At 29.9% G+C, this 19,413-nt stretch overlaps 5 protein-coding genes across 6 annotated transcripts; 4 read left to right on the top strand and 1 right to left on the bottom strand.

Annotated features, from left to right (window-relative positions):
- Positions 1-38: 38 nt before the first annotated feature.
- Positions 39-978, top strand: LOC114177642 (60S ribosomal protein L31). The gene is made up of 3 exons (XM_028063069.1): positions 39-171; positions 269-365; positions 474-978. Exons 2-3 carry the CDS (start codon positions 283-285, stop codon positions 751-753), a joined length of 363 nt encoding a protein of 120 aa, XP_027918870.1. The 5' UTR covers positions 39-171; positions 269-282; the 3' UTR covers positions 754-978.
- Positions 979-2,596: 1,618 nt separating this feature from the next.
- On the top strand, positions 2,597-8,028 carry LOC114177640 (60S ribosomal protein L31). Of its 2 annotated transcripts, XM_028063067.1 has the most exons (4): positions 2,597-2,772; positions 2,879-2,975; positions 3,084-3,405; positions 7,888-8,028. In XM_028063067.1, the coding sequence occupies exons 2-3, from the start codon at positions 2,893-2,895 to the stop codon at positions 3,361-3,363; spliced, it is 363 nt and encodes a 120-aa protein (XP_027918868.1). In that variant the 5' UTR covers positions 2,597-2,772; positions 2,879-2,892; the 3' UTR covers positions 3,364-3,405; positions 7,888-8,028. The 2 variants fall into 2 exon arrangements, with proteins under 2 accessions (XP_027918868.1, XP_027918867.1); XM_028063066.1 differs by lacking the exon at positions 7,888-8,028 and having other exon boundaries at positions 3,084-3,546.
- Positions 7,146-8,069, top strand: LOC114177639 (60S ribosomal protein L31-like). The gene is made up of 3 exons (XM_028063065.1): positions 7,146-7,288; positions 7,386-7,482; positions 7,584-8,069. Exons 2-3 carry the CDS (start codon positions 7,400-7,402, stop codon positions 7,861-7,863), a joined length of 363 nt encoding a protein of 120 aa, XP_027918866.1. The 5' UTR covers positions 7,146-7,288; positions 7,386-7,399; the 3' UTR covers positions 7,864-8,069.
- Positions 8,070-10,442: 2,373 nt separating this feature from the next.
- On the top strand, positions 10,443-13,097 carry LOC114176840. The gene is made up of 7 exons (XM_028062021.1): positions 10,443-10,631; positions 10,750-10,811; positions 10,919-11,002; positions 11,664-11,718; positions 11,945-12,080; positions 12,335-12,385; positions 12,483-13,097. The coding sequence occupies exons 1-7, from the start codon at positions 10,538-10,540 to the stop codon at positions 12,580-12,582; spliced, it is 582 nt and encodes a 193-aa protein (XP_027917822.1). The 5' UTR covers positions 10,443-10,537; the 3' UTR covers positions 12,583-13,097.
- Positions 13,098-14,310: 1,213 nt separating this feature from the next.
- On the bottom strand, positions 14,311-17,155 carry LOC114178364 (asparagine--tRNA ligase, cytoplasmic 1-like). The gene is made up of 6 exons (XM_028064211.1): positions 16,558-17,155; positions 15,674-16,267; positions 15,170-15,426; positions 14,949-15,078; positions 14,803-14,861; positions 14,311-14,685 (listed from the first exon to the last, which is right to left on the bottom strand). The coding sequence occupies exons 1-6, from the start codon at positions 17,038-17,040 to the stop codon at positions 14,502-14,504; spliced, it is 1,707 nt and encodes a 568-aa protein (XP_027920012.1). The 5' UTR covers positions 17,041-17,155; the 3' UTR covers positions 14,311-14,501.
- Between the last annotated feature and the right edge of the window lie 2,258 nt (positions 17,156-19,413).

Here is a 19,413-nt window from a genome sequence, read left to right as displayed (position 1 = left end):
ACTAAAAAAAATTATCCATGCTGAGGCCTGTAGATTGCACCTGTTACGCATAGAGGCCCATTAGGGTTTGGGTTTTATTGTTGTATGTAAAAACCCCATTCTATATTTCAGTCTTCTGCCTCCTTCTCTTCGTCCTCTCTCGGCGTCGCTGCATTCCGAATCGGAAGCAAGGTATGTTATCGTCTCTGCTCGATTTCCAGTAATAACTGTTTCTGTCTGCGTATTCGTTCAAAGAGAAGCAAATCCTGAGTATATATTACATTCATAGGTGAGTGAATAACAATGGTGGAGAAAGCCAAGGGTAGGAAAGAGGAGGTCGTCTCTCGCGAGTACACCATCAACCTCCACAAACGCTTACATGGCTGGTAATCTTTTTTTTCTCGAGTTGTTCTCGTTCTTTCTTAGATTGATAATCATTTGATATTTTATGTATGTAATTTTTGTTTCCGATGTTTTTGATACTGTATAAACAGCACGTTTAAGAAGAAGGCTCCTAATGCGATTAAGGAGATAAGGAAATTTGCGCAGAAGGCGATGGGAACTAATGACGTGAGAGTGGATGTGAAGCTGAACAAGTATGTCTGGAGTCAGGGGATCCGGAGTGTTCCCAGGAGGATTAGGGTTCGCATTGCTCGCAAGAGGAATGATGATGAGGATGCCAAAGAAGAGCTGTACTCTCTTGTTACCGTCGTCGAGATCCCCAAGGAGGAGCTTAAAGGTTTGGGCACTAAGGTTATTGATGATGAGGATTGATTATCTACTTTGATGTATCTGTTGGTTATATTTGATTTTGCGTATTTTATATTTATCTTTTAACTTGTTGAGACATTGGGAATATTTAGTTTGAGTGAGAATGTTGATATTTGCGTATTTTATATTTATCTTTTAACTTGTTGAGACATTAGGAATATTTAGTTTGAGAATAATGATTTTCTCCCAGTTTTGATTGCCTTAGAGAAATGAAACATATTTGAGTTTTGACACTTTTTCCCTTGCTATGGTTGGTTCCTAATAGGATAGTTAAGCGAATAAATACTACTTGAAGAACAGGATTTAACAACATTAGAATAGGTTAGCTTGAGCCTTTGTGATAATACATCTAGAAACAGCTGGACCGAGTCTTATTATGAAAAAAATAAGCATTTTAGAGTTCTATTAAACTTTGTCAAGGAAAAACAATGTTTATAAGCCTGGCTTCAGTTTAATTGTTGTTGTTGCAACCCCATCCTGTATCCCCAAAACAGTGTTGACTAGTGCATAACATGGTGCTTTTATCAGTTTTTATTTGTTAAAGTAACGGAACTTAACACCTTGAAATAGTATGGATCCAATGTTTTCCGAATCAGTATGGTTCGTGTTTTTTTTCTTCTACATTCTGATCCTCTAATGAATGTGTGGACATTCTACTGAAGCTACCACTAGCTTTCTTGGTTGCCCTTCGTCGCATTGTTAGACAGGTTAGGTTAAACATCTAATATCCATTCACGTTATATGTTTTATTTATTAATTTCTTAATATTATTACATTTTATAAACAACGTTAATAAATATAAGAAGTAAAAATATAAACCAAAAAAATAAGTTACTATGATAATAATACACCTTCCTAATCTTTCTCGTTTTAAAATTAAAAATAAGTACAATAAATCTCAACTATTCTGTTCAGATTCTATTCTTATAAATATATTTATTTAATACGATGACATATATTGATACAAAAATGCGAAATAAATTTCAAGCTCTTGTTCTATAAACGGGAAATTTTTAAATAAACTGAACTCAAATAAATTATACATTAATCATTAAAAATTGCGGTTTATCATAAATCATATTACTAGGAGAAGTTATACGCATTGTCGTAAAATTGATTTAATGGTTTAAAAATATATTTATTGTTAGTACTTCGCATAATCATTCGTAAGTATTATTATTGAACATCTATAACAAGAACATATTTAATCCACTTTTTATTATAGAAAATAATATATATCATTACTACAATTATTAAATTAAATATAAATATTTTTTACAATTTTATTATAGATAATTAATTTGATTCAGAAAAATAATTTAATTTTAAAAAAAATCACTTAAAGTAATTATTTTAATTTAAAAAACAATTATTAAAACAAATATATATGAAAAGAAAATAGTCTTTTATATGATAATATAATATAGAAAGTATATCTGAACTGCTGAAAATTTCTTCCATAATAACATTTTCTTATTAGATATGTTAGATCACAGTTAGGAAACAATTTTGACAATGGCACTAATCTAATAAATTTACTCGTTCGGTTTACGAATTTTATTTTTATGATATATAATCGTTGAATTCAAAACTTCAAAATCCATTTGTTAAAAATAAAATAGGTTAATGTCATGATTTCTTTGAAGCCAGACAATTAGAAGTTTAATTACCATAATAAAAGAATAAAATCATATTAATTAGATTCTTGGCAACAACTTTAATTGTTAGGTCTTTTGTAAATTATTTAAAGAAAATAACCTACCCTTTTATTAAGCTTAAAAAAATAGTTAACCTATTAGACCGTTAAGTTATGTTATTTGTACTTAACCATCAAAAGGCAATTAAAATAAACAAACTGAAAACAAATTAGGTTTTTTTAAGGCCTGTAGATTGCACCTGTTACAGGCCCATTAGGGTTTGGGTTTTATTATTGCATGTGAAAACCCATTCTATATTTCAGTCTTCCGCCGCCGTCTCTTCCTCCTCACTCGGCATCGCTGCATTTTCCGAATCGGAAGCAAGGTAAGTTATCTTCTCTGCTCCATTTCAAGTAATAACTGTTTCTGTCTGCGTATTCGTTCAAAGAGAAGCAAATCCTGAGTATATATTACATATATTACATGCATAGGTAAGTCAATAACAATGGTGGAGAAAGCCAAGGGTAGGAAAGAGGAGGTCGTCTCTCGCGAGTACACCATCAACCTCCACAAACGCTTACATGGCTGGTAATCTTTTTTTTCTCGAGTTGTTCTCGTTCTTTCTTAGATTGATAATCATTTGATATTTTATGTATGTAATTTTTGTTTCCGATGTTTTTGATACTGTATAAACAGCACGTTTAAGAAGAAGGCTCCTAATGCGATTAAGGAGATAAGGAAATTTGCGCAGAAGGCGATGGGAACTAATGACGTGAGAGTGGATGTGAAGCTGAACAAGTATGTCTGGAGTCAGGGGATCCGGAGTGTTCCCAGGAGGATTAGGGTTCGCATTGCTCGCAAGAGGAATGATGATGAGGATGCCAAAGAAGAGCTGTACTCTCTTGTTACCGTCGTCGAGATCCCCAAGGAGGAGCTTAAAGGTTTGGGCACTAAGGTTATTGATGATGAGGATTGATCATCTACTTTGATATATCTGTTCGCTTTGATATATCTGTTCGTTATAGTTGATTTTGCGTATTTTATGAGACATTGGAAATATTTAGTTTGAGAATATTGATATTTGCGTATTTTATATTTATCTTTTAACTTGTTGAGACATTGGGAATATTTAGTTTGAGAATATTGATTTTCTGCCACAGTTTTGATTGCCTTAGAAAAATGAAAACATATTTGAGTTTTGACACACTTTTGCCCTTGCTATGGTTGGTTCCTAATAGGATAGTGAAGGAATAAATCCTGTTTAAAGAACAGGATCTAACAACATTAGAAAAGGGTAGCTTAAGCCTTTGTGATAATAAATCTAGAAACAGCTCTACTGAGTCTTGCTATGAAGACAATAAGCATTTTAGAGTGCTATTGAGCTTCATGAGAAGCTAAATTTTGTGTGATCGAGTTGTGGATCATGAATTTTGGAGTTTCATTAGAATTTCCCGTAACTTTGTCAAGGAAAAACAATCTTTATAAACCTAGCTGTCATAATTGGCATTGCCACATTGATGGAGATGAATGCAAAGATAGCTGCAGTTTAATTGTTGTTGTTGCAAACCCCATCCTGTCTCCCCAAAACAGTTTTGACGAGTGCTTTCTGAAAAAACTGGACTAAATTGAACCGATTATAAGGTGCTATGGAAATAGTCCGGTTTGAACTGAAGTGGTTTTCTACGGTTTTCTACGGTGGTTTAGTTTCAAGCGAACTGGACTCCGAAGAGGTTCAGTTAAACCGAACCCGGATTGTAAATCCTTTATATAGTGGTTTGGATTGTAAGATTCTCGTTATCAGCTTTTATTTCTTAGAGTAACAGAACTTCCTTGAAATAGTATGGATCCAATGTTTTGCGAATCAGTATGGCTCGTGTTTTTTTTTTCCTACATCCCTGATCCCCTATTGAATGTGTGGACAATGTACTGAAGCTACCAGTGGCTCTCTTGGTTCCCTCGTCTCATTGTGGGACAGGTTAGGTTAAACATCTTATATCCATTCACGTTATGTATTTTATTTATTAATTTATTAATATTATTACGTTTTATAAATAACGTTAGTGAATATAAGAAGTAAAAATATAAACCAATAAAAATAGATTACTATGATAATAATACACCGTCCTAATCTTTTTAATTAAAATAAATTACTATGATAATAATACACCGTCCTAATCTTTTTAATTTTAAAATTAAAAGTAAGTATAATAATCTCACCTATTCTGTTCTGATTCTATTCCTTGGATCTATCGCTAAAATTATATTTTATTATATTTAATTTTAATGGCTCTTCTATCCAATTATTTAGGTTCTGACAATGGTTGGTTTCCCAAATAAATTGTAGTTAATGTACTTAAATTTTAGTTTGATTTTAAAATTATGAATCCTCAAATAAATTGTAGTTAATGTACATAAATTTTAGTTTGATTTTAAAATTATGATTCTTATAGATTTTTATTTAATGAGATGACAATTGTCGATACTAAAATGCTAAATAAATTTCATATTCTTGTTCTATAAACGGGAAATTTTTAAACAAACTGAAAAATAAATTACTCATTAATCATTAAAATTAACGGTTTATAAGAAATCATATTACTGTTAAAAAAAAAGTTATTAACATTGTCGTAAATTTGATTTAATGGTTTAAAAATTATATTTTTGTTGGTACTTTGCATAATCATTCGTAAGTGTTATCATGGAACTCTATCTACTATTATCATGAAATATTTTGAGGTACATCAATTAGACATTCTTTATTAGAGCGTAGAGGTGGAAGAATAAATAAGAAGGAAGATAAATGTCATATTAATAAATTGTTTATTTTTTATTATTGGAAAAAGTCTAGATTGGGTTAAATCTTTTTAAAAATAAATAAACTTAATCTTTAAAATGCTTAAAATATATAGCAATAAATGCACTGGAAAACAAATTTGTAATGTTTGTAGTGATTAAATAGGCTTTAATGTATCGAATGTATACTAAAATATATCAATATTGTATGAGAAAAATATTTTAATCCTCATCCCTTTTAGAAAATGTATGGCAATAATTAGTACAAAATATTAAAAGGTAAGTTCTGGATATTAATATCGAAAAAAAATCTATTATAGTTATCGCAGTACCATTTTTTTGAATTAATTTTTCACTGGCCAACATATTTTTACCAAATATTTTGAAGGATTAAATAAGAGTTAAAAGATATTTTTTCAGTATTTATATTTATGGCAATTATATTTTTAATAAATTTTGAAATTTTAATGTAACAATATGAAAAAAAATATATATATTTATTATTAAGTTGTTTTTGTTTCTGAAATATTTTATATATTTTTATATCATAATGACATCTTATTAATTCAGGTTGTAATATGTAATTTTTATCAGTTTGGATCATATATACATCAAAACTGGAGAAAACAACTCACAATATTCACTCTAAAATATTAAATTTTAAACATTTCATTTTAAAATAAAATACTAAATACTAAATTAATCAAATATTCAAAAGCTTGAAATTTATTTAAACCTTATGCAATTTTTGGGTGATTAAAATGATCCTTGATTTTTAACTCTTCCACAAAACAACACTTGTAATTGCATATAAATTAGTATTTATAAATTAAATCTTTTCTCAGATGAAGAATGATAACGAAAAATAGTTTTGTATAATGAATACATTGTAGATGGTTTAAACTTTTAATTAGATATGTTCTATAATCTATATGTTTTATTTAAACCTTTAGACTATCCAATTTTTCCCTTTGAAAAAAAAAATACATGGAAACTTCATTTTCTCTTGGTATATTTACAAAATAGTAACTGTGTTTGATTTTTTTTTTTAATAGTAACTGTGTTTGACGAATAAGTATAACGAAATAGTGAACAATTAGAACAAGATTTTCCAAGAACCGCTTCAAATCTGCGAGAGGGTAAGTTTTGTTTGGTTGGCGAGAGAAATGAATCGGTAAATTCACACGAAGAAACTCGCAAAGAAATTTCGCAATTCGGAAGACCAAAACCACTTTCTTCCGGTGGACTAATTTAAATTTTGATTAAAAAATAATTTAAAAACCATATTTAATCCACTTTTTATTATAAAAAAATATTTATTACTACTACAACTATAAAATTAAATATAAATATGTTTTACAATTTTATTATAGATAATTAATTTGTTTCAGAAAAATTATTAAATTTTAAAAAAATCACTTAAAGAATAAAAGTGGTAAAGTAATTATTTTAATTTATAAAAGAATTATTAAAACAAATTTATATAAAACAAATCTATAACAATATATAAAAAAATTCTTTTTTTTCCACATTTTATAATATTAATTTTATCCTTAATTATTTTAAAAATTAATTATTTTATAAATAATTTATTTTTAAACGTTATCCTAGCCACTTCTTTTGTTTTAAATCATTATTTAAAAAAAATTGTACATAACTTTTTTTAATATACATTTAACAACTATTTTAAATTAATTATATATTTGTCATTAATTTTAACTTAAATAATTTAAAAATTAAAATATGTGAACACAGTGTTAGTGTTAGTATATATTAATAGAAAATAGTCTTTTATTTAAAGAAAATAACCTACCCCTCTATTAAGCTTAAAAAAATAGTTAACCTATTAGACAGTTAAGTTCAGTTATTTGTACTTATCCATCAAAAAGCAATTAAAAAAAAAAAACTCAAAACAAATTTGGTTTTTTTCTCCCTAACAAAATACTCCATGCGGAGGCCCGTAGATTTTACCCATTACGCATATGAGGCCCATTAGGGTTTGGGTTTTATTATTATTGTATGTGAAAACCCCATTGTATATTTCCTTCTTGTGCCGCAGTCTCTTCCCCCTCTCTCGGCATCGCTGCATTTTCCGAATCGGAAGCAAGGTATGTTATCTTCTCTGCTCGATTTCCAGTAATACATGTTTCTATCTGCGTATTCGTTCAGAGAGAAGCAAATCTTGAGTATATATTACATGCATAGGTGAGTGAATAACAATGGTGGAGAAAGCCAAGGGTAGGAAAGAGGAGGTCGTCTCTCGAGAGTACACCATCAACCTCCACAAACGCTTGCATGGCTGGTAATATTTTTTTTCTCGATCCTTCTTTCTTAGATTGATAATCAATTGATATTTTAAGTATGTAATTTTTGTTTCCGATGTTTTTAATACTGTATAAACAGCACGTTTAAGAAGAAGGCTCCTAATGCGATTAAGGAGATAAGGAAATTTGCGCAGAAGGCGATGGGAACGAATGACGTGAGGGTGGATGTGAAGCTGAACAAGTATGTCTGGAGTCAGGGGATCCGGAGTGTTCCCAGGAGGATTAGGGTTTGCATTGCTCGCAAGAGGAATGATGACGAGGATGCCAAAGAAGAGTTGTACTCTCTTGTTACCGTCGTCGAGATCCCCAAGGAGGAGCTTAAAGGTTTGGGCACTAAGGTTATTGATGACGAGGATTGATTATCTACTTTGATGTATCTGTTGGTTATAGTTGATTTTGCGTATTTTATGAGACATTGGAAATATTTAGTTTGAGAATATTGATATTTGCGCATTTTATATTTATCTTTTAACTTGTTGAGACATGGGGAATATTTAGTGCGAGAATATTGATTTTCTGCCCCAGTTTTGATTGCCTTAGAAAAATGATAACATATTTGAGTTTTGACACAGTTTTTCCCTTGCTATGGTTGGTTCATAATAGGATAGTGAAGGGAATAAATACTGCTTAAAGAACAGGATTTAACAACATTAGAAAAGGGTAGCTTGAGCCTTTGTGGTAATACATCTAGAAACATCTCTGCTGAGTCTTCCTATGAAAAAAATAAGCATTTTAGAGTGGTATTAAGCTTGGTAAGAAGCTATATTTGGTTTGATCGAGTTGTGGATAATGAATTTTGGAGTTTCATTAGAATTCCTCGTAACTTTGTCAAGGAAAAACAATCTTTATAAACCTAGCTTTCCTAATTGGCATTACCACATTGGTGTGGATGAATTCAAAAATTGCTGCAGTTTAATTGTTGTTGTTGCAAACCCCATCCTGTCTCCCAAAACAGTGTTATTGAGTGCATAAGACGGTGCTTTCTGAAAAAATTGGATTAAATTGAACCGGTTTTAAGGTGATATGGAAATATTTGAACTGAATTGGTTTTCTAAAATCGAACTGGATTGTAAATCCTTTATATTGTGGTTTGGATTGTAAAATTCACGTTATCAGTTTTTATTTCTCAAAGCAACGGAACTGAACACCTTGGAATATTATGGATCCAATGTATTCCGAATCCGAATCAGTATGGTTCGTTTTTTCTTTCTGCATCCTCTGATCCCCCAATGAATTTGTGGACATTGTACTGTGTTTTGTACCGAAGCTACCACTGGCTTTCTTGGTTGTCCTCGTTGCATTGTTAGGCAGGTTAGGTTAAAAATCTAATATCCATTTATTAATATCATTACGTTTTATAAACAACGTTAATAAATATAAGCAGTAAAAATATAAATGAATAAAAATAAATTGCTATGATAATAATACACCATTATAATTTTTTTTGTTATAAAAATAAATTGCTATGATAATAATACACCATTATAATCTTTTTTGTTATAAAAATAAATTGCTATGATAATAATACACCATTATAATGCTTAAATTATATTGGATTATATTTAATTTTAATGGTTCATCAATCCATTCAATTAGATTCTGGCATTTATTGGTCTCCCAAGTAAATTGTAGTTAATGTACTTAAATTTTAGTTTGATTTTAAATTTATGATTTTTTAAATAAATTGTAGTTGATGTACATAAATTTTAGTTTGATTTTAAAATTATGATTCTTATAGATATATTTATTTATTGAGATGACAATTATCGATACAAAAATGCGAAATAAACTTCATATTCTTGTTCTCTAAACGGAAAATTTTTAAATAAAATGAACCCAAACAAATTATTCATTAATCATTAAAATTAACGGTTTATCAGAAATAGTGCTGTAAAAAGTTATTAAAATTGTCGTAAATTTGATTTAATGGTTTAAAAATAATATTTATTGTTAGTACTTCGCATAATCATTCGTAAGTATTATCGTTGAACTCTATCTATAACTATTATAATGGAATTTTATGAGGTACTTCAATAAGACATTCTTATACTTTTAAACTTTAAATTGCTTTGAGCGTAAAGGTGGAAGAATAAATAAGAAGGAAGAAAGATATCATATTAATTAATTGTTTATTTTTTATTATTGGAAAAAGTCTAGATTGGAGTACATTAAAAATTAGTAACAATATGAATATGAATATATATATATATATATATATATAAATTAGTTTAAAAAATATTATTTTTAGTATTTATATTTTTGGAAATTATATTTTTAATAAATTTTGAAATTTTAATGTAACAAATATATATATATATATATATATATATATATATATATATATATATATTAATATGTTGTTTTTGTCTCTGAAATATTTTATATATTTTTATATCATAATGACATCTTATTAATTCATGTCGTAATATGTCATTTTTATATACACCAAAACTGGAGAAAACAACACAAAATATTCAATCTAAAATATTAAATTTTAAACATTTCATTTTAAAATAAAATATTAAATACTAAATAAATCAAATACTCATATATCAAAAACTTGAAATTTATTTAAACCTTATGCAATTTTTCGTGTGATTAAATTGATCCTTGATTTTTAACTCTCCCACAAAACAACGCTTGTAATTGCATATAAATTAATATTTATAAATTAAATCTTTACTCAAATAAAGAATGATAAAGAAAAATAACTTTGTATATGAATACATTGTAGATGGTTTAAACTTTTAATTAGATATGTTCCATATATTTTATTTAAACTTTTAGACTCTCCAATTTTTCCCTTATTTTATTTGAAAAAAAAAAACATGGAAGCTTCATTTTCTCGTAGTATAATTTACAAAATAGTAACTGTGTTTGATTTTCTTAATAGTTAATCATAGAATAGATTGACCAATAAATATAACGAAATAATTAACAATTAGAACAAGACTTTCCAAGAACCGTTTCAAATCTGCGACGAGAGAAAGTGTAGTTTGGTTGGCGAGAGAGAGGAATCGGTAAATTCGAACAATGAAGAAGCTGGCAAGGAAATTTCGCAATTCGGAAGACGAAAACCTCTCTCTTCCGGTGCACGACGGAGACTCACGTCCCTTAGAATCTCATGGTACGATCTTCCTCGACTATTTCCGATTGCAGAAAAATTAAAATTATAAATATTTGATTTTGTTTTCTAAATTCGAATTGCGTGTCTAATTAATGAAGACTTAGATTTTGATGCGCAGAGCAAGAAGAGTTAGTTCATTCTCTTGAAAGAAGTCAAGCTCAGCAGAGTCGCTTATGGAGGGTACATTCACAACACAATCTTACCTTTCTTTCTTGTTAAACACAATATCATTGAATTCTTTAACATATTGGACTCCTGCTAACCTGGTGTTCTTTTTTATTATATAGATGGTATTCGCAACTTTGTTCTTCTGTTACATCGTGTTTCTTTTGTACTCCATTTTGCACCAGGCTTTAACACCATGGGAACTGGTATTTTCAAGACTCTTTGCTATATTTTGCACCGAAAATTTCCAAGTTGTGAATTACTGTCTTCTGGAAGAATCGTTGAAAATAGAAACAGAGAGTATATACTGAAGGAGGTTTATTTATCTCGTATCTGTCTAGGTTGCTTGTGATTTGAGAAAGTAGAGTTTTGTTGTTAGAGCAATTATTTTTTATATTTTCATCTGGGTCTTATGGGATTTGATAAGCATTTTTCTTTTCTATTTAATTTATGTCTCATCTATTTTGGTGACATATTCAGTCAGTAGTGGGTGGATTCTTCGATTGGATAAACTCTCAATAAACTTGTAAAAGAATAGATTAAGAAGACAAAAAATGAATTAAGCGTTTCCCGTTAGTTAAAAATCACTTGTACAACTGAGCTTTTTGCAAGTGTACAATTTGATTTTTGACTTATGAGAAAAGTTCAATTCATTTTACCTTCTTATTTTCTTCTCCTTTTAGTGTTTGTGGAAAAACCTTTTCAAATAGGAGGTATGTTAAAATCTGACATAGTGGGAAGGCTCTGCATTTTACTCTTTTCCAGATTTGTAAGATTGAAGTATTTTTTTAGCTGTTTTTTTTTTCAATCTCATGATAGTTGCCTTTACTGAATATGCTACGTCTCTCTTTGTTCTTTGATAAACAGCGGTATCATGCGTACTTTATGGAGGAGATCTACTCATGGAGTATTATATCTGCAGGTTCACTTCTCGCATCTGAATTTCTGTTTCCTATTTTAATCAGGAACTGTTTCATTGATTCGTTTTGTATTATTCTGTTCTATAAAATTGTAGATTTTAGTCCCTTTGTGCCCTTATTCGCATTATCTGCGTATACTGATTTGCAGCGATGAAATACATGTTCTCCACATATCACAATTTATGTGGATCATTGCTGTGAACTTATTTAATTGAATAAATTTTACAGACTCGGTGGCTGTTTTAGCATGCTTGTTTGCCATCATAGGACTGCTACATGAATCAAACAATAGCAGGAGATGGATCAAGTACTCATGGTATACTGCCATTATCCTGGCAGTTTTCTGGTTATATTACATGTTGAGGTAAAGTTACTTGATAAGCATGATTGATGCATTTAACATATATTCCATACAGGATTCTGCATATTGTTAAATGTAGAAAAGTGAAATGAAATATATTGCAAATTTCTATATGTATTTTAAATGTTAAGAAGCAACAAATTTATGTTTGTTTTAGATTTTAACATCATAGAATTGTGATGTTATATTTTTAATATTATTTTATATATCATTCAATTATTATAATCTATTTAATAATAATAACAATTTTTTTGTAGGTTGCCAAAGTTTCGTTGGGAAGTAATCTGGCTACCATTTGGTCCTCTTGGGTAGGCCATGCATTTCATCTGTTTAGTTTTGTTATGTTTTGTTATGTTTTGTGAGAATCAACCTGGTTTAAGTGCATTGCTTCTTACTGTGATCCAGAGCATCTGCACTCTGCCTCTATGTGGATCATTTACTAACCGAGTCATTAGAAGAGGTGAGAAAGCTTCGGGGATACATGTATACCTACAAAGCAAGCTAGAAAGATATCTGCTTAGTGATGGAGAAATGTGCATGAGAATCATTTTGGAGCATCATGACGAGACAAACTAAAGAATATTTTCCCTCTATGATATGGATTGGCCTCTAATATCCTTATCAGCAACGGCTTGGAACGGTGATGATTTCTTCTGTGGGTTCAGCTACTTTTTTTGTATTTCCTTTGATTGGATGAAAATCATGGGTGAAGATAGGAACTTTCACCAAATAAAAGATCAGCTAATAGCAGTTAAGGTGACATTTGAAGGTATATCATTTGTTTTTGTGAGGAGTTTTAGGTGTCGTGTACTTGAGATCAGTTTAACATTTACTGCATCAATGGGTAAAGAAAGCACATATCAATTTTGTTTTCTATTATGCCCAAAGATAACGGAAGAGTTTGGTGAAAAGTGTCATGATTATTCGGGGAGCATGATGGTTGTAGGAGGGTGTGTGCTTGTTTGCATAGATTTACAAAAGATTTACAGATTGCAGTAAAAACTTCTGATTTTGGAAAAATTGCATAAAGATTCGTTTTGTTACTAGGTGGAATTTCATTACTTAGGATTCGTTTTGTTACATCAGTCTTGTTTTCTGTTACTCGTCCCCTTTTTTCGGAAATGATACTTACAAAGGATAGAATTTCAAAAGTGTATTCCTATCACTTGTTATTGTGAAGAAAATTCTTGTGGGAGATTTGAAAGAACAATATTTTAGGCTTTTTCAAGTAATTTTTCAAGTACGTGTTTCGAGAGTTATTTAAATTCATTTATACTTTATTTAATATATTAGTTTCACCAAAATATTTAGGTTGCTTTTAAATTTTACCAAGTGGGTATATATTTTACCAATTTTATTTGGATTTTTCAGATATTATTTCAAGTTATCAGCTTAAAACTTTCTCTTTTTCCATTATGCAACCTCAAATTTTAATAAAATTATACTTTAAACTAGGATTGCCAAATAAGTCTTTTTAATGGATCGAACTAGGATGGTGAGTCGGTTCAATTTTTAAAATAATAATTATATTTTAAAAAAGTTGGAAAGTAATAGTATTTTAATGTATTATAATTTATGAAACAAACAACATAATCTAAAAATTAAAATTAGTTTTTCAATATAATTTAAAGCAGCTGTAATGGTCTAATTAAGTTGGACTATTTGACTTACAATATATTTTAACAATATTTTCACTATTGTTTCTAGAAAAAAAAATCATAAATTATAATATTTTTATACTCATTTCTGAAAATCATATTTTCTTAATTTATATTGAAATTAATTTTAATTTATAAAAAAAACTTTTTACTTCTTTTTTAGTTTATTTATATTGAAATATTTATTCAAACATATCCATAATATATATTCCTAGAAATATGAAAAATCAAACTAGAATTAGACATTTTAATATATTAGATAATTGGGTACCGACAAAAGACAAGTTTTCTAAGATGTGTGTAATCCGGATTAATTAAAAGAGCACATATACAACTAGAAAGATAAAAATAATAGATTTGAGTTGTAGGATTTGATGAAAACAAATGTATATATATATATATATATATATATATATATATATATATATAGTTTTTGACAAGATTAAAATGTATACATATCATTATTTTAATGAAAAAATGCAAAGGCAACTATTTGTATCCTCTGGCAGAGCCTGGATTCAATTGGTCTGACGTAGAATTAAACAAATATAAAAGTAGATATTAAAAAAATGAAATAACAGATCAAAACCCAGAATCCTTTAAAAATAAATTAGTTCGGCAAAAAAGAGGAATCTCCAAGACCCACTCGTGGTGTCTGCAACCACAATAAAAAAATTAAATGCTATATATAATTACTACATTTCCCTTTTCAACTTAACTACTAGTGCAAGAGAATGACAAGCACTAAATATCAGAAAGAGGAAGATCATAGATCTGCTCTGCCAGGATATCGTGGAAAGGGAATCACATCTCTAATATTTTCCAGGCCGGTTGCAAAGAGAATCATTCTTTCAAAGCCAAGCCCAAATCCCGCATGTTTCACTGTTCCATACCGCCTCAGATCAAGGTACCACTCGTATGGCTCAAGGGGCAAACCCATTTCCTTTATTCTGCAACCCAAAAATACAAGTCAAATAACTTCCAAGGAATGAAATCAGGAAAACACAGTAAACATATTATAAGTATATATATATATATATATATATATATATATATATATTATGAACCTTGACTGAATGACATCATAACGCTCTTCTCTTTGGCTTCCACCAATTAGCTCTCCCACCTGAAAATTTGCATTTACTTAAATACAAGCTTCTATTATGCCAAAAAAACCAAAAACATGTTCAAGATAAAACACACAAAACGCCACCTTTGGTACAAGCACATCCATAGCAGCCACTGTTTTTAAGTCATCATTGAGCCGCATGTAGAATGCTTTGATTTCTTTTGGATAGTTATAGACAATGACTGGCTTCTGAAATTTTACCTCTGTCAGGAATCTGCATAACACCATTCCATCAAGATATCACACAACACAAATCAATACGAACAAGAGCTGGATCAAAAGGTGAAAAAGAGATTACAAAGTACCTTTCATGCTCAGATGCTAAGTCAATACCCCATTTCACTTCATTCTCAAATTTTTTACCATTCTTCACAGCGTCTTCTAGTATTTCCACTGCTTCTGTATACGAAACTCGAATAAAGGGGGTGGAAGCAACCAACTTTAAACGATCAATGCAACCTTTATCAAACTTATCAGCCATAAACTCCATATCCTCAAGGCAGTTGTCAAGTAACCACTGACACAAAAATTTCACATACGCCTCGGCACAGTTCATATCATCCTATACAGAAAACACAAAAACCATGGACTTTACTGCTTCCAGCACAAAAAATTAAAAACATCAAATCTTATAAAAGTAGGTAAAGTAGGAAGGTTTGCACTGGACAAATTAAATAGTTCACAGCCCCAAACTAAAAAAAATGTATCAACATTCAACAGATAACTATAACAGAACTAAGACTAACAACAATAATGTTGCATCTGAACATAATCATGGTCATTTATGAGTGAGTTCAAATTTAATATACCTTCAACTCTGCAAACGCAATCTCAGGTTCTACCATCCAAAACTCAGCCAAATGCCTTGAAGTGTGAGAATTCTCCGCGCGAAAAGTGGGGCCAAAGGTATACACACTGCTAAGTGCACACACATAAGACTCAACTTGAAGCTGACCCGAAACCGTCAAAAACGCTTGACGTGCAAAGAAATCTTTCCCATAATCCACCTTTCCATCATCCTTCTTAGGAATCCCAGGCTTAAGCTTAGACCTCTCCTCCACCTTAGCCAAACTCTCCTTCGCCTTCTTAAGCTGATCCACAGCAGCACCAATCTCTGGCTTAGTCGCCTTGGCAGCTTTCAACTGAGACACAACATCCCCTTTCTCCTTAACAACCAACCTAGCCGCTTCCACATCTGCCTCCGTAGGAGGCGGATTCTGCAACAACTCCTTCTCCAATCTCTCAGCCTCACTCAGCAAAGTCGTCACCTGAAACATCTCACCCGCACCCTCACAATCACTCGTGGTAACAATCGGTGTGTGCACGTAAAGAAACCCTTCTTTGTTGAAAAAAGTATGCGTAGCATATGCAAGAGCATTTCTAATTCTAGCCACCGCAGATATCTGCAATCACATACAACATAATTATAACTACAAAAAGTAATAACAACCAAATCAATTAAGTGTATCTATAACAATTGAGATCTCATTTTTCAGCAATTTCTCACAATATCTATCCACAATTTCCCAAACCGAGATAATAGGTAAAGGTTTTTGCCCTCATACAATCAGAATCCGTATTAAGTCACAAAATCACGATAACACTATAAAACCTCAGAGTAAGATTATGCCATAAAAACTAAATTCATTAACACTTTTAGAATAACAGTTTATGACAAAAAGATGGAAGGTACCGTGTTGGTCCTAGAACGAAGATGAACGAAATCTCTGAGGAACTCAAGAGTAAGTCTCATTTTGGGCAGAGGATATTTGGCGGGATCGACAGGGCCTACGTGGAGGACCTTATCGGCGCGGAGTTCGATCTTCTGTTTGGTGCCGGCGGGAGGAAGCTTGAGGTGGCCATCGACGACGACGCAAGTTCCAGTGGGGACGAGTTGACCGAGTTCGCCGAGCGAGGCTTCAACGATAACTTGGAGGTTACCGGCGCAGCTGCCGTCGTTGATTTCGAGGAAGGCGAAGGCGTCCTTGTCAGCTTTCCGACCAGTCTTGACCCAGCCGCCAACGCGCGCCTTCCGGCCGGCCAAACCCGAGCCGCCGTCAGGACGGGAAATGATGGAGCGGATCGGGACGCGGTCCGAGAATTGCGCCTTTGGTACCTCGTCGTCGAGAGTGGTGACTGCGAGTTGGTCCGTCGGAGGAGAAGATGTGTCTGCCATTGCAGCTGACGGCGGCGGCGGAGGAAATGGGTGGCGCACTAAGAAGTGCGAAAGGTAAACCCTAAATTGGAGTGTGAAATTCTGATGTGTCTACTGTTAACTCTTCTTTTTTATTAATGCGAATAATAACTGGACAGGTTTTAGCTTTTACTCATTGTACGATGATGCTTTTGTTTGGACGGTTATAGATGGAAAAAAAAATTGTTTGAATTAGAAAAAATATATATATTTATTCATTATTAATATTTTTATTTTATTATAGTAATATAATTAACTATGTTAAAATAAAGTATGTTGTTAATATTGTATTAATATTTATAACATAATTAACTGTTAAAAATAAAATTGATTATGTAGTAATTTTTAGGAAATCCTTTTCATTTATGAAATAATTTAAGGTTTTTAATAATTATATGCATTTTTTAATTTATTTTCTGTTTCTTCGTCTTCTAACTTTTTCTAGCGAAGAATATTTGCTTATTTAGTAATTATGATGTAAAAGTTTATTCAAACGCATCTGCTTCTAAAGACTAATAATTTTAAAGAGGTATTTGATGATATATATATATATATATATATATATATATATATATATATATATATTAAGAATTAATTTGACATAAAACTGTAAATTCCATTTTTTTAGTCGTGCTTAAAAACTGATTAATTTGTAGTGTTTAATATTGAGATAGAAATCATTTTTTCAAGTACTAAATTGACATTTTCAGTCATTTATGTCATCCCCTAATACGCGTATTAAAAAATTTCTAAAGACTAAATTTAGAAAGAAGACATGAAATAAAATAAGCTGTGATTTAGGGTATTTTAGTAAATCTATAAGTCTTTTACACAATAAATTCTTAAAACTTTGTATTCTTTCATGGGAAAGTATTACAATTCTTTGCTCTTTGTAGTTATAAAAGTTTTTTATAAAAGAATAAAGGGTTTTATATACATATATAAGTCTTAACTTTTTAATTCAATTTTAGTATATTTTATATTAAATTTTGATCGATTTTTTTTTCATAAAAAAACATCACTTTAAGATTATTTTAAGAATATGACATCTTAATTAAATTAAGATTCCAATTATCGAGAATCATATGTTCTTATATTTCATTCCGAGACCCGTAAACAATCAACATATTCATTATTCTCTTTAAAAATATACTTAACAATTTTAATAAAAGGAGATTTCTATATAACCGAAATAATCTAAATGTTTGGATATTTATATTAAACTTAATAATCAATACAAAAAGCATCAGTATTATTATTAATCACTTCTTTAATCATAGCCATCCAACCAAAATCAAATTATTTATAATTATAAGATTATTAGGATTATCAAACTTGCAAACATTTGACACCTTCAAAATATTCACGTAAATATAATAAATTTATATACTTCCATTAGTCTTCAGTGTCTACAAAATATAAAAAAGGTAACTTAAATACTAATTCAATAAGGAAACGATTAAACCTATCAAAATGTTCATGTATTATGAATAATTAGATTACTGAAGTTATCACACATGTAAATATTTGACATATTCAAAATAGCCAGGTGAATATCATAGATTTATATACTTCACTAGTTTTTAATGTCTACAAATTATAAAAATAGTAACTTAAGTATCAATTCAATAATGTTACAGTCAAACCAATCAAAATGTTTATTTGTTATTAAATAATAAGATTACTATAAAGTTACCAAACTTGGAAACACTTGACGTATTCAAAATAAGTGAAATAAGTGAATACCATAAACTTGGAGACTTTCACTGGTCTCCAATGTCTACAAAATATAAAGAAGGAAACTTAATCTACCAATTCAATATAGAAACGGTCAAACACATCAAAATGTTTATTTATTATATTAGTTAGATGTAACTATAAAGTTGTATGCAAGATTACAGACATAAATATTACATATAAAATGAGTATATATATATATATATATATATATATATATATATATATATATATATATATATATATCCACCCTAAAGTATTAATATTATAAATATTTATTTATTTATTTAAAAATCACCTTCTTTTTCCATTATTTACAACAAAGATGGATTCGTACTAAATACATAATCATAATAACATATTAAGCATGTAAGAATAAGTTAAATATAACTACAGACTACAATATATCATCATAATCATACCATATTATAGTCATGGTTATATGAATATTGTTCGTATGAGTTCACATTAAATACATAATCATAATAACATATTAAGCATGTAAGAATAAGTTAAATATAATTACAGACTATAGCATATCATCACAGTCATACCATATTATAGTCATGGTTATATGAATATTATTCGAACGAGTTCACACTAAATACAGAATCATAA

The sequence above is a fragment of the Vigna unguiculata genome, chromosome 3 (genome assembly GCF_004118075.2).
Source record: "Vigna unguiculata cultivar IT97K-499-35 chromosome 3, ASM411807v1, whole genome shotgun sequence".
In the NCBI taxonomy this organism is placed as follows: domain Eukaryota; kingdom Viridiplantae; phylum Streptophyta; class Magnoliopsida; order Fabales; family Fabaceae; genus Vigna; species Vigna unguiculata.
The sequence above is the reverse complement of the archived record's forward strand: the minus strand, read 5'-3'. Positions and strand labels throughout refer to the sequence as shown.